This window comes from Mercurialis annua, linkage group LG4, assembly GCF_937616625.2.
Source record: "Mercurialis annua linkage group LG4, ddMerAnnu1.2, whole genome shotgun sequence".
Lineage (NCBI taxonomy): Eukaryota > Viridiplantae > Streptophyta > Magnoliopsida > Malpighiales > Euphorbiaceae > Mercurialis > Mercurialis annua.
In genome coordinates, this window is record NC_065573.1 from 29518622 (window position 1) to 29534551 (window position 15930).

Sequence of the window (15930 nt, forward strand, 5' to 3'; positions counted from 1 at the left end):
CAATTTTATAATCATCAGTAATATTATCGTACCCAAAACCATAGGCATAAAGAGAAAGCCAATTAGTAAAGAACTCGTCGGGCAAAGTACCTGAAATGCAGAGCTGAGTCGAGTTGAGGGATTGAATATAAAAACAGCTTTAGAATATTTGTCTATTAGGCAAAGCAAACCATGGCAAGAACCGACGAAGAAGGCATTGTCGAAACGAGGTAGAAAGTTACAGGAATGGAGGGGGTGGCAGTAAGCCTGGAAAGCTTGCCACTTTTGAAGTCCCCGGTCTGATTTGTAGAGAGCATCTTCTTTGATGTAGAGAGAGTAATCCATGTGACGTCTGATGAATTCAGGGTCATCAATTGTGGCCGCCATTGTTTGGAGATGCACCTGCAACGAAGAAGAGTGGCTACTTCACATCGAATTAGAATTTCGACGACAACTTCCTGAGGAAGATGATCCGACATTTTGGTCGCTAATTTTTGATAGTAGTTGATTATGAAATGCCTAATAAATTGTTTGTGGCCTTTCCACTTTGAAATAAAGACAACTACTCTTTGACAGACGCTAGGTCAACAGCAGCGGGTGAAGACGGTTGGGTTTAGGGTTCATTTGGTAGATTGGGGCTAATTAGAGTTCTTAGCTTTAATTTAGTTTATTTAGATTTAATTATGATAAATTAGGTTACTTTAAAAAAATTAATTGTTCAATTTAAAGATTACGAGGCGCCAAAAAATAAGGATTATGACAAAAATATCTAAAATTTTAAAAAAAATTACAAAAGTACCCGTGGACTTTTTTCATTTATAAAAATATAGACCGATTTAAAATTATTTACAAAACTCTACCAAAAAATGAAAATTATTTACAAAAATACGATGTGTATAATGTCGGTATTATTATGGTATAATTTTGGTATATTAAAACTACAAATCAGAGAATTTAAAAATACTATTTGGTTTATTATTAGTATGATGTTAGTATACTTTCGGTAAAATCAATAATAAGTTTTATATATTTTCTAATTGATAACATATATATTTTTTATATGTATTTTCGCTATAGCTGGTAATGAACTAGAGTTTTTGTATATTGCTCGTATAATTTTAATATATTGTTAGTTTAATTTTTAATATACAATGTGATGTATTATTGGTATATTTTTTTATCTCATATTAATAAAATTTCAGTATATTTTAATGTGTATACTCTTGGTATATTGTTGGCATAATTTTCACTACTAAAATGCTTGCTTTTACGACGGATTTTTCCGTCGCTAAAAGCATGAAATCCGTCGGCAAATCCTCGTCGCTAAATTTTTGGCGACGGACCAAAAAAATTGGCGACGGATTTTTCAGAAATTGCCGGCGGATTTAAATCCGTCACTTCCGTCGCTAATTACCGACAGATTGAAAAAAAAATCGTAAAATAAATTATAATTATTTAATCGGTCAAACACCCGTCACCCTCTATCACCCACCCGTCGCTAGTCTCCCTCAGTTACCCATCCATTGCCTCGTCGCTAAATTTTTGGCGACGGACCAAAAAAATTGGCGACGAATTTTTCAGAAATTGCCGACGGATTTAAATCCGTCACTTCCGTTGCTAATTACCGACGGATTGAAAAAAATAAATCGTAAAATAAATTATACTCCCTCCGTCCCACTCTAATTGACAAAATAACTATATTTCAATAACCAAGACAAGTCAATAAATGATATAGAAAATTATTTATATACCCTTCTATTGATAATGGAGCTAATTAATGCTATTAGTATATATTAGTCAAATTTTCATTAAATACTCACCATTTTCTATAAAAGACATGGTTTTAAATGAGGGTAAAGATGGAAAATTAAAGAATAAAATTATAGTTATGTTAGTTTTGTCAATTAGAATGGGACACCAAAAACTCCATATTTTGTCAATTAGAGTGGGACGGAGGGAGTAATTATTTAATCGGTCACACACCCGTCACCCTCTATCACCCACCCGTCGCTAGTCTCCCTCAGTTACCCATCCATTGCCTCCGTCAACCACTCACAATTTTTACAAACTTCCCAGTAGGTCACTCATCCTTCCCATTGCTCCCACTCATTGCTCTTTAATTTTGAAGTTCTCCCGCGCGTAGCTCCACCTGAACCAGCTCAGCTTCTTGCTATATATATATATATATATATATATATATATATTTATATTTAAATGTAACTGAAAAATAACAAATTTTCCTCCCACATTTTAAGATAATTATTTTTTATAATTATTAATGAATAAATAAATAACAATATTTTCAATATATATATTTCATAAATAATTATGTTATATTTAAATAATATTATATTTAATTAAAAAAATAATTATTTTTTCTTTAATAATTATTTTCCTAAATAATTTTTTGATAAAATTTTTATTTAATTTAATAATTGATTTTTACGATTTTTTTAAATTAGCGACGATCCGTTGGTAAAAAATATTTCGCGACGGATTTTGAATCCGTCGCTAAAATCCGTCGGTAAAAGACAATTTTTTAGTAGTGTTTGGTATATTATTAGTTTAATTTTTAGTATATGATTGTAATTTTAATAAAAAAAAATATTTAATATTAATAAAATTTCAGAATTAATATTGGTATAATGTTAGTAAATTTTTAGTTTATTAGAACACTAACATTATACAAACAATATGCACCATATGTTTATAATTATTTTTTAATTTTTGGTATTTTTGTAAATATTTTTAAATCAACTTGGTACAAGAAGAACATGACTCATGTTAGTATAAAATTGGTATAATATTAGTATATATTTTTGTAACTATTATTGGTACAAGCAGAACATGACTCATGTTGTGTTTGAATTTACTTTAAAATCACATAGCCCGACTAATCTGACTTACGCCTGCCCACTGACAAGTGTAAGTGAGTGGAGTATTGTATCGTAAAAAGTGACTGTACAATTAGAAAAATTATTGCACACAACCGTTGCGCCATGTCATTCGTGCAACAAACCAATTGTGCGTTAGCCATGTGGAAAATTGAATGATAAAAAAAATAAGTAATAATTAAAAGATTCCCTATCGCAAATGCTCATTGGCTTGATGTAAAAATGACGTGGCGCAACGGTTGCATGGGATAAACACTCGTACAATTATTATAAAAAAAATTCCAAACTCTATTCATCTTATTGGTTTACTGTACAAATAACATGACACGACTAATCATTCGAGTGAGTTGGCGTATTAGATTTGAAACAGGAACCGAAACGCAGGATCCAAAAATATGAAACAGGCCCAGTTTTAGTTCGGTTTCGGACATGACCACTTGTACTCAGTAGGTTCGACATGAAGAAAAAGCCTCCATATGCTAAAGACAGGCTTCCAGAAAACTCTCAAACTATCAAAACTACCTACATAATCAACTCTGCAGAAAGCCAAGTTTAATACAGGAAACAACCTCCATAACAATGAAAAAAGTTTCCTCCAAACCATTCTATTCAGTTGACGCTTTTGTTTAAATTTTCCCGTAATTTGAAATTTCAGTTTAGGATTTAGCAGGAAATGATACCTACTGACATTTTCTATAAGTGTTAATTATCTTCGTCACTATAACTTTCATAGTGCATAGAAGAAAAAAGTGGAACCTCAAGCATCTCATTTCCTTCCATAAACTCACTTGTATTAGCCTCTGGACAAGAGGCGTCTTGATAAGACGGTGCATTAGCAACTCCTGATGTGCATCTTTGAGTGCTGCCCGAAGCAAACTTGTCGCTTTTCTCAGTATATGCCATTGAAATTGAGGATGTAGTAGTTGATAAACCTCGGACACTCGCAGAACTATGCCTCGCCTTCACTCTCCTTTTCCATCTGTGTACCGATTTCCTTATGCTTTCGGAAACTACAGTTTTCTTGAACTTAGCATCCATCTGTGATATCATATACCGTAAATGAGAGACTCAAAGAGATTGATGCAAGTGGATGAAAAAGAAAAATACCGTACCGTACCTGGGTTATGATAATATATAGTGGGAATGTGATGAAGCTGCACCAGAATTGAGAGAGTACCCTGCATTTGTTATGAGAGAAACATTATTTTTGCCCCGCTTGCAGTTAAAGATATAAGATGATACAAACAGAGAGAGATTGTAAATACCCGAATACTAAGCGGACTGCAGCGAACCATTCATTGTCCATGAAGCAGGAAGAATCTCTGATTTCCCACTGGAAATATAAACTTTCATTAGCCCTTACACACAATAAATTCATAAAAATGCACTCATATAATTATGTATTTTTAAGGTCCAGGCGTGCATATTGCTTCAATGAAAGGAAGAATGAACTAACTAAAGCACAAAAGAGTATATACTTCACAAGGCACAGAAGACATATATACTTACTTCCAATAGCTAACCTATCCAACTTCTAAAGATTTTTTTTTCTTTCAATCAAAAGAAAGACAATACTCAAAAGTTTCTAAGAACTCAGAATCATTACTGTCAAATAACCAATTCATCCAAGAGTTCAAGCGGTTAGGCGAGAGTCCAGTTGTGGTCTTATTATCATCTCTAAAACACACTTGCATACGCGAATGCCTTTTAGTCTTGAAGTGTGAACGAGCACATGTCAACTTTAATTACCATGTACTTAAATATTTCATTAATCAAATGGGATTGCTAAGGATTGAACTCTCTAGACCTTTTGATCATGGAGGCTCTGATACTATACCGAACAACCATCCTCCGAAAGATTAAGCTGTTAGATGAGCTTCAATTGTAATTTTGTTATCAGCTCTAACAATTGCAAAATGAAATTCTAAACGAAATTTGATTATTAAAGGTTGTTCATTCTATAATCCTTACCATTTTCCAACAGAGCAAGCATGTTGAAGTCTACGGAATATTTTGCAAACAAGCACTTAATATTATGTACTGCAGTTATGCTAAAATCAGCATGACAATCTTACCATGGACCATAAGAATGCTGCCATCTCAAAAGCATTCTGAAAAACAAATGCTCATCAATGAATAACATTTCCAAGTTTAAAGCAAAACTTAAATAAATGAAGTTCATTATTGCTTTTGCTAACCTGAAATGATATTAACTGGATTAACCACAAAAGAAGTTTAGGCTTTCCAAACCAAAACAACTCATCCCTTAGGTTTAATGGATGATTTCCTGTTCTTGGAACTGGATCCGTGATTTCAACAGCCAACTTGACAACTACCCGGTGAAGTTTGGTGCCTATTAGTAGAATTAACTTTTATAATTCCAAAAAAAAAAAACAAGCATATCAATTTAGAATTACAAGAGGTACATGGGGAAGCCAAAAGAAGTAATGCGTTCAAGGACTTACAATGGCCGGGAGAAAGGAGAGCCAAAAGTAAATATAAGTTTCTGCATACAAAAAACTCAGGCTGTCAAGAACTTAATGATAGACGATATGTTATAGAAGAAACAAACACCAAGAAGGGGACTAATAAGGGGATGAAAAATTTAACGAGTGATGCATGTGATGTTAAAATTTAAAAAACTATTTAGCAAAGGCCTGAAACAGAAATTATGTAAAATGCATATCCGATATTGATTAGTGTTTCGTTCTTGATTTGCGATTGGCAACTCTTATGCATAATATATGCCCAGTTAGTTATCAAATTTAGCTGGTGTGGAATTTGATTAATGTGAGTTTGGATTAACCAAAGTGAAGAACTAACAAGGCTACAAAACATGTTTATGAAACAAAATTAAGGTACAAAATGGTGTGCTTATTTAGAGGCTAGATTATTTAGAGAGTTCCAGAAAATTACCATGGAAATCTAGAAAAATGCAACAAATCGCATAAACCCAAAGAGGTAAGCTGCAAAAGAACCAAAAACAAGAGTAATCAGTTCAATTTCTTGGAAATGTTTTTTAAAATATTGTCTTAGTACTCAGTTAAGAAGGTACTAAAATAAATTGAAAGATCTGTTTGCATATATAACTGCTGGATGTTGCTAGGTAAAGCTTAAAATTGGATAGATATTTACCTAATGCCAACAACATCACGGAATTCTTCCTCCATGCTCCGAAGAATATAATTATGGAAATCATATGTCAAGGGGAGTTCATGTGTCTGTAAAATGCAAAAGGAGAAAATAAGAAAAATAAAGCATTTAAGGTCTAATGTTCTCAGCTATGTTTCCGCTACAAAATTCATTTCTAATCTTAGTGAAAGTTTATTCTCTTGAAATGTCTCAGCGTTTTGAGTATATAAATCATAGAAGCAAATATAAAATCATGGACTAAATACTACTTAAGATTTCTACATGGCAAAACATGTCATGTATTGTCACTTTTTAATGTTATCCATATTCGCTTGTCTATATTTAGCATCCAGTTAATATGCACATAAGTCTAGAATGATTATTAAGGAAAGAAAATTGCACAAACATATCGTTTGTCATTGACTAAAGTTACATGAGAAAAAAAATATAAGGGTTCAGAAAGAACATACGGTGATAAATCCATAGCGCAAAGCCATGTAGTCAGAGTAGTTTATAGAACTCCAGAACTGGCGGCTGAAACAAAGCTGCAAGTTGATAGATCATGACTCTAGTAATTGATTGATGCTAAAAAAAGATTCAAGAGAACAAGGAGTCTTCATCAAGTTATATGCATCTGAAGTCAGAATATATGATTTAAGGCACAAGAACCATTCAGAAAACTATAGGACACAAATTCAGGAGCATTAGAATTGATTAATTAAATAGAGAAAATAATATTTCAACAGTTGGAAACACTCGGAGAAAAAATAATTAAACTAGCAATGAGCCAACAGATTCCCTTGAGAAACTGCGGAAATATTCTGCTACATATGAAAGACGGGTCAAGGAATCTCACTAGATCTTTAATGATAGTAAACAAACAAACAGGGCATTTGGTAAGTCAAGGTTTCTTTTTAATTGAAAAAAAAGAAACTATTTTTCTAATTGGAAAGAATGATATCAACTGGGAGATTATCTGTGAGTTTGATCATGTGAGCATACCAGCCAGACAAGAGCTTTATTTTGACTCCATGGATGCGATGTACGGTGAGAAATGAAGGTATTTAGTCGTGTCATTCTTCTATTGTGAAATACAAATGAAGAAGAACCTATATATGTTTAATGAAAAAGACACACATGTTACTATATTTCAAAAGATCATACACATTTACGATGAGGGAATCAAAAAGGGAAAAAGTTTCATAAGCGATTGTAAAATTATACACCTAACGATCCTTGTGTGCTCTCGGATTCAGCAGCCATAGTCTTGGCTTGCTTTTCCCAAAATTTCCAGCTGTAGATCTGCAATAAAACAAAATGAGGAGTCATAAACCTTTTATCAAAATTAATGTTGTTAAGGCATTTAAGCAGTAAGTGTATGAGTGAAGAACAACCTTAATCATGGCCAGTGCAACAACGATAAAGCTATACAGAACATGGACAACACCCAGAACAAACATCAATCTGTGGAGCTGCTCAAGACTTTCTTGTGAAGCAAAAGACTCATGACCCTTCAAAACATGTACAAAACAAGTTACTAGAAATTAGTGTAAATGCAATGTTAAGAAACAGTACAATAAGAATTCATAATTCAAAAGAATCGCATAAGTTTGCACGAGAAATAAACAAATATAGATGACTATCTCATCTGCCATTGTTTCTTCACGTATGTTAGATTCGTATAAAGACATTTCGAATAGAGGACATACCTTGGGGCAATTATGATGACTATCTACCAAGGTGTATGTCTCATCTTTAGGATTAGAATGATTAGCATTACTTGAACTCATATCATGAATGCTTTGTTTGAATCGCATAACATCATTTACTGCACACGGAAAAAATCTGCTGCTAACAGTTGATGTTTTGACACAAATCTTTGCCACAACCACAACCCAATGACCCATCAGCAATGAAAGCACCCCAAAAACCATCAGCTCTGCACAAATACTGCCATTTTTCAATCCTCACAAACAAAATAATCAAATCACCAATCAATTTCTCGTTAACTCACCATCTTTAATTTTGTCAAGAGCTGAAAGCAGGGGTTTCCTCTTAGTCTTATCCAGCCACTAGACAGAAAGAAAAAAAACAAACAGATTGCATGCATAAATCACACACTCACAATCAATCACAAATATCAAACACATGAAACCAAATTTTGCATTACCTTCCAACATCTTTTCAAAGCGACTTGAAAGAAGAAACCAAGAATGACCATGAATGTGATCACGGTAGCCGGAGCCCATGTAGGAGTTAGAGCTAAAGATTTGTCTTCATCAATCATTCCCTCGCCCATATCTGTCACTGAAACAGAGGAAACTTATGTGAAGATCTGATCTCTGATTCCAAATTTAAGGTTGAATATATGAAGAAACATGCATGCAACAACTTGTGAAACATGAAAAACCCACGAATCCCATCAGTCTCTGTCGATGCTTCTTGCAAAGAGATCATTAATGGGACATGAATTGGGTAGTGAAGCATCGTCATAATCATGGCCACTGCAATTAAGAAACCATGTCGGAGGTTGTGTTATGAACCGAAATGGGCATACTGTGGGTCCAATTAATAGTTTAGATTCTTTAGAACAGCATCAATCAACAGCAAAAAATAACACAACGTGCCTTTGTCATTCTGATTTTCATATCTTTGTTTATTTTATACCGTTGAAGATTTCAAAGTGCTGAGATATATTACAAGACATGATTCTTCATGCCATTCTCTGATTAATGTTTTTAATTTTGAACAAAGGGTCAATGCGCCTCCTAAACTTGTGACACGGGATCATCTAATCCAATTTATATTTGTTTGAGCAACCAACCTCCAAACTCTTTATTTTTTGTTAAATAACCCTATAATTATATTTTTAAAATGCGTAAAATACAAATCGGAGATAAGGGATGCAAAAAAATAATTAGATACTTCCCTAATTGTTGCGATATAATTATTTTAAATTTATTTTTTTGAAATAAAAATATAAATTATGAGATTCTTTGACTCAAAAATAAAGAGTTTCGGGGTTAATTACTCAAACAAGTATAAATTGGATTAGATGGCTGTGTTACAAGTTTAGGTGGCGCGTTGACCCTTTGTTTTTTTAATTTTATATTTTGACTAGGGAATAGAACAAAATATGGTTTTATTTAAAGACTTAAAAATTTCTAGACCAATGGTACATATATCTTTTTTTTTTTAGGAAGACCAAAGGTACATCTAGACCTTCATGTTATGCTCGGATTTTATTTTAAATCTTAATATATTACCTGTCTCTATATAGACACTATATCATAAACAAAAAATCAAATTAGACCATTTTTAACGGATATTTATTTTGGTATTTATATTATGTTGATCGACAAAAAAAAAGGATCAGATCAAATTGAGAGGTTTAATCGACAGTGGATAAAAATATTAGATATATAAATAAGAGATGCTATAGAATAAAGTGGTATAATTGAAAAATTAAATAATGCATTAAATCAATTATAATAGTTAAAGATTAAATTAACATCAAATAATTTTATACATCATGAATTCAATATATACACGAGTATTATTCCATAAAATAACTTGTGCACCCTATGCTAGATAAATATGCGTAAAAAAAGGACCGGTTACTTCAATCAAAATGACAAATAAATATATAAGTACTAATTACATATAAAAAATCATCACTTTTACATTAAATTGCAGTTTTCTTATAATTTTTAAAGTTGCCAATTTCCTTTACTATCTTCTAAATTTTTGTAGTTATACCATTTAAAATTTCAGCTATTTGTAGATGAATTTGTGAATATAGAACAATATGACAAGTAAAATGTTACAAACAATTAATCAAGTTTCTAAGTCCGTTACTTAGCTCAACGTTTAATTTAGGACCGCATCTTGCTGTAGAGAAAAAAAATGCAAAACATCAAAATATATTATAAAATATTTGTGAAAATCATGATCACATATATGGTATCTGATTTGTTGCGTTATGCTGTTTTTTTTTTTTTGATACAAGGTATATGAGGTGTCCTGAACGAGTCCCAACTATCAAACGGCACCTTTAAGCCTTCCACATTCAGTCTAATGCTGTTTTTTAATTATTACTTTAGCTAAAATAGCCAAATTTTTGAATGGTTCTAATAGCGAAATATTAAAAAGTGATGTGAATGATAAAGGTCGTTATAAAGTAATATAAAGATGATGATGTTACATGTTATTAACCCAAAATATAATTATAGTTACATATGCCGAAATTATTTATGGCCAAAGCATACAAAACTACTTTTAATGTAATTTACAAATCAGAGCTCATTCTTTTGCTCCTGCGGCTCCTCAATCTTCAAAGGGAACTTATTTTGTATCCAAGCAAGGTAACCTCCTCCCATATTGCTAGCATCCTTGAAACCCTATAATCAGTTCATCCTCATCAACTTTAGTTTTTAAAATTTTAAGCCATGATGTGATTTTACCCAAATATATATCAAGTTATCAACCCGAACCGGCTTAATGAACATGTTTATTTGGGTCAGAAAATTTAACCAAAAAATAGTTTTGTTGAACTGAAATTTATAAACTTACAGCACTTAGCATATCAGCAGTGGCATAGAGGGATCTGACTCCACTTTGACAACCCTATACAAAAAGTATACATGAAAATAAAAATCAAGCTTAATGATTCAAAAAAACAAATCTAAACTTTTGATATAGTTATTGAAGTTGAAAAAATACCACAACAATATGATCATCAAGTTTACAGACAGCTGAGACCTCCTGCAAGAATTTAGGATTTTTCACTCTACCTAAAACACAACATCAAACCATAGTTTTTTCAAACATTGATGGATGATCAACATATAAAGAAAATTTGAGTATGGAAATCAGATTTTGGAAGCTAAATTGGTACCCTCTGGTGTGTTGAACATGTAAGGAATGTTGAGTATCTTCTCTGAATGTACATGTCCTTTCATAAATTCTTCAGTAGTCCTGTTGCCATAGACACAACCAAGAACAGAAAATCAATTTACACAGAATCGAGTCCTCCGAAATTTTATTTCATTTCCATGCAAATGAGCCCCAAAATATAAGTATTTTGTTATACGTACCTAACATCTAGATAAACGTAGCCGGACTGAAGAAGATCCTTAGCTGCCTTAACATCAACAGTGACAACTTCAGCTCCTAATCTACAATGTATGAAAATTAGAAGAAAAAATCCACAAGGAATCAAAGCCAAAGAAAAAGCCATGTCAGATAATCAAACAACAATATATATATATAAAAAAAGGAGGAAACCTATTTTGTATAGAGCCCATGAAGACTCAAACATTCAGTTATATGCTGAGTAAAAGTAAAACCAGCTGCTCATATATATATATATAACTGCGGGCTGATTCAAGCTGCTGCTGTTAGTTTGTTTTGTTTTAGAAAAAAGACCAATAAATTGTAACTTCCTTAAACAAATAGAGGAAAATGACATGAAAAGACACGTAGTTGTTGAAAATGACAAGAAACTAACCTCACTTCTGCTTGCTCATCCTCCACTAAAGAATACTGTGGAAGCAGTGGAAATTGGACACTCTGCTTACTGCAATTTATATATTCATTTTGCTGGAATTCTTCTGTGCTCATCATTTTTCTTATACAATACTGACATTTAGGTAATAGCCATACACAGAATCTGTATCTCGTTGGGGAGAAGTGATATTTAAATGTTTTAAACCATCAGTGGTTTTCGATTAGCTTTTTGGTTCGATGTACTAAAAGACATTTGAAATTTATCATTTGGATTTGGTTATCTGGTTTGGTTGGACTTTAGCAAATCTCCAATGATAATGTACAAAACTGAAATCATGAATATTGATAAGATGAGAGATTTTTGAAAAATCATTTTATAACAAATTTTGCGGAATAAGAACTTTCCAGAATACGATTAAACATTAAACATTTTGTTAAAAATATAAAACATTTTCATCCATTTTATCAATCATAAGACATTTGTAACATAAATAATACTAATTAAATGAACAAGGGATTGATAAATGTGTCCAAAAAGTGAACCAACCCGAATAATTAAACTAACATATATATTCAATTTGCTACTAAAAAGGTTGAATTTCAGTTTGATTTTAAATGTAAACAATTTTAGTTTAAGTTTGCAAACCTAAATGAATTACCAACCAAACCGAACAAACCAACCAGTTTGGTATGAAAAAAATCCTTGATATTTTATTCGGTTTGATTTTGAGAATAAAAATTTCAATTTAGTTCAATTTAGTTCAGTTTGATTCAAAAGAATCCATTGCATGGAACGTCACCTTTCAAAATTTGAATAATTTAAAGGGAAAATTATTATAACTTCCTAACATTAAGGCGAACTCATTCTCAAAAAAAAAAAAAACCTTAAGGCGAACTAATTTCAGAATGGGTCACCATTTTTGTCCATGTCATGCTGAGGGAAGAGATAAAATACAATTTATTTAGATGTAATTCAATGCACTCTGAATCCTACTGATAATATATTTCCTTGTTTGTATCTGGAATTCATAAAAGCACCATTCAGTAGACTACAGATCATACGTGACCAGATAAAAATATAGAATCTCAACTTTAACATTTCAGATTTGAAATACTAGAATTGACATGGTGACTGGTGAGTTTATAAAATGGCAGAAAACTTATGATAAGTAATGTAGCTGAGCCATTCGATGAGAGAAATATATTGCAGAATACAGAATCGCATATAACAACATATATGTTACACTCACATCTGGATGGAGCCAGCAAATATCAGCGAATACACGTGGTTAAGCCTGCAACTTCCAAATCTAATGGATGCCTTGATTAGCTTGAAGAAGCAAAGGAGCTTTTGGTGAAAGTGCTCATACGATAAGTTTGTTTCGTATGTCCAGATATGCAGCACAAGCAGTAATTTCTCATTGTCCAGTTGAGATCCACGGCAAACTTAAAATGCAGTTTGATTGAACATCCATGATAATCAAGAGGCCTACAGCACAAATTTAGAAAATTGGAAAGTAATTAGACATAAGTTGGTAAATCAATTAAATGTCAACTAAAATATGTCAAGTTTTTCTACCCATAATAGCTACACACAAATCTTTGACAAAAACATGTTACCATAAGGTAAGAAATCTTCCAAGGAAGAGAACAATCATTTGCAAAATTCTTATATGCCTAACTCAGCTATCCCTATAAAGCATGGAATCTTCCACACTGTCTACAGGTTAATGCCAGAACAATTCTAAAAATGTTCAATCAGATATGTCTTTTCATTTAGTCTAACACAGAGTAATCAGGCAAGGAGCAATGTTCCATTGTTTGCATCAATTGTTAAAGCATATCTTTTGCTGAGAAGCCTGAGCTCACTTTGATTCCTACAGACCAGAACTACATATGCAACTTTAAAAATAAGTTCGAAAAGCGGGTTAGTTTATTAAATTTCAAAGTAGGACTAGAGCTGCAGGAAATCACAAACTTGAAGCAGCACCTGAAATCAATGACATCAAGAAAAGATTTGACCAACACTTCACCATGTAATATGAGTTCAATAGCAAAGAGGCACTATAATCTTGGTTTTGTGATATTTTAGGTGAGTTTGAGAAAGAATTAAGTTTTGCACAAAAATACCAGAAATAATTCCTTTATAAAAAATAACTAGTGATCCCCAAGCAAGAAATAATCAACACCCCTCCCAGAAAATCAAGATAAAAATTGACCACGACATCCCAAAATCAAAGAACAAGGTTTGCAGGCATACCTCGAAAAATAGAGATTAGGTCTTTATATCAAATTTGCATATCGGGCAGAATGTTCCCCACTTAGTCAGCCAAGAATCCACACAGCCTGAATGAAATTCTGCATGTAAAATTATTAAGATTGTTATAGACAAGTAAATTAAGTTATTATGCTGGTGACATAAGTGCTGCAGAGACAACAAAATAATCCATAGGCTAACAAATGAAGATTAGAACTTTCACAATTATAGCTGTAATTATTTACAAACAAAGTTGTACCATGTTGGCAAGGAAGAACTTTAAGAATTTCCCCATCTTTGTAATCCTCAAGACAAATGGCACACGTTTCTCCACTGTGGCAGCGATTCAATTGAGCAGAATGGAATGTGAAGCGGGGAAACCCTTCCAGCAGCCTCACATCCACAGTTTTACAACGAGAATTTGTTCGCTGCAAGAATAACCAATGTCTGGACAAGGTGAAGGCTATCATGAGGAAAGCTACTATGAAAAGAAGAGAAAGAAATGATATAGCTAAAACAGTCCAAGCTGTATCATTGTGAGAAGAGTAAATGCAACATTCGCCTTCTTCCCCACGAGCATGCTCCTTTAAAATTTCACCAGCTACCTTTGAAACAAAAACAGCATGCACCTTGATGCCCTTAGGGTTCATCATCACTACACACAAACCACCACATTCCATAACCACCAAAAATATCGCGAAAATCATTTCATTTTAACAGAGCACATAAAAAACAATTTACGAGATACGACTGAATACCGATTTCTAAATTCAAAACACTCTTCCTATTTGACAAATATATATAACTTAAAAGTGAAAACTAAAAATCACAAGTTAAGCAAAAGCAATTAAACAAAAAAAAAAGAGTTAAAAATCAAATAAGCAAAGAAATGAAATAAAAACTTACTGTAAACCAAATTTCTTTTATCCCTATCATCAAATACAATAGCAGCACTAAATCCACCATCTTGTATATTTCGAATTTTATCCTCAAAAGAACATTCACCTCTATCAACTAAACCAAACCTTATTCTTCCTCCTTTTGTTCCATTCAATTCAAAACGATTGAGTATCGGACTACAAGCATCCACTGGATTGGCCACGTGTAACGCTCCACAAATACCTGACTTATTCACACCAACGGCTGCACAAATACACACAGGCACAGAGAATAATCATTTCAGTAACATTTTCTCAGTAACCAAACAGAGATTGAGTGAGAGGAAGTTACCGGATTTTGCGGGAAGGTCAGGGAAGGAGAAGAAATGATTTAAAACTACGGTAGATGAAGTTAACTCAGTAAAGTAACATGAAATTAACACTAATGATAGAAATCTTAAATTAGATTCTCTCATTTTCTCGGTATTTTTATTTATTGTGATGTGCAAATTTGAAAATAGTATAATTTTTGATGTTTAATTTGGATTAAACTACTACATACGGAGAGCTTGAACACGAAGAAGAAGGTCTGGTATGGTGTTTTCTTTCGAGGGAAGGGGTAAACGGTGTCGTTTTGGCAGAAAGATCACATCCGTCGCCCAAAGCATCGTATGCTTATATATTCGTTATCGTCAGCGGCTTTAGCTAAAACGACGAGCTGTTTGCAGGGGACAAGGGCGTATATTGTTTTTCTTTGGCTTAAATACACCAAGATTTATGTTTGGTTTGCACTTTGATCCTTGCTGTTTTAAAATCAATATTCTAAATCCTTAGAATTTGTTAGTATTCCTTGCAACCGTTGATTATCTTCAAAGTTAGGCACATTAGTTTATCTGTATAATAACTTTCAAGAAAGTTATGAGATGAATATTTAATATATATATTATAATTAAATATATTTAAACAAAAATAGAGTTTAATAGGAAAATTATAAAATAGAATAAAAAAAGCAAATAACATCATTTCGTAATAGATTGTCAAATTTTGCTAATGAGAACTAATATGCAAAAAAACTATAATAATTTGTTTTTAATACAACACTTTTTTTGTCATAACATTTATTTAAGAGAAAATTACTATGAAACTCCTCACATTTGACATAATTCACATTTTAGTTCTTTTTATTTGAAAATTAAACTATATGGCCCTTCACTTTTGCTTCCGTCAACATTTTAATCCCTCCATCCATTTTTAGTGTTAGTCAACGAAGTCAAAAGACTTA

The 15930-nt window shown here is 32.4% G+C and overlaps 2 protein-coding genes across 6 annotated transcripts; both read right to left on the reverse strand.

Moving 5' to 3' along the window:
• Positions 1-5: 5 nt before the first annotated feature.
• Positions 6-8729, reverse strand: LOC126676839 (MLO-like protein 4). 5 transcript variants are annotated; one of them, XM_050371139.2, is made up of 17 exons: positions 8420-8729; positions 8176-8312; positions 8020-8077; positions 7715-7944; positions 7400-7516; positions 7232-7307; positions 7008-7114; positions 6476-6550; positions 6009-6094; positions 5790-5839; positions 5339-5379; positions 5072-5242; positions 4949-4984; positions 4139-4206; positions 3991-4051; positions 3662-3911; positions 6-381 (listed from the first exon to the last, which is right to left on the reverse strand). In XM_050371139.2, exons 1-17 carry the CDS (start codon positions 8502-8504, stop codon positions 350-352), a joined length of 1680 nt encoding a protein of 559 aa, XP_050227096.1. In that variant the 5' UTR covers positions 8505-8729; the 3' UTR covers positions 6-349. The 5 variants fall into 5 exon arrangements, with proteins under 5 accessions (XP_050227096.1, XP_050227094.1, XP_050227095.1 ...); XM_050371137.2 differs by lacking the exon at positions 6-381 and having other exon boundaries at positions 3332-3911; positions 8420-8727; XM_050371138.2 differs by lacking the exon at positions 6-381 and having other exon boundaries at positions 3332-3911; positions 8398-8727.
• Positions 8730-10166: 1437 nt separating this feature from the next.
• LOC126678548 (uncharacterized) lies at positions 10167-15381 on the reverse strand. Its single transcript, XM_056105529.1, has 14 exons — positions 15001-15381; positions 14677-14913; positions 14030-14425; positions 13792-13871; positions 13492-13503; positions 13383-13390; positions 12919-13002; positions 12764-12823; positions 11515-11703; positions 11102-11182; positions 10903-10982; positions 10728-10798; positions 10578-10631; positions 10167-10405 (listed from the first exon to the last, which is right to left on the reverse strand). The coding sequence occupies exons 1-14, from the start codon at positions 15122-15124 to the stop codon at positions 10301-10303; spliced, it is 1581 nt and encodes a 526-aa protein (XP_055961504.1). The 5' UTR covers positions 15125-15381; the 3' UTR covers positions 10167-10300.
• Between the last annotated feature and the right edge of the window lie 549 nt (positions 15382-15930).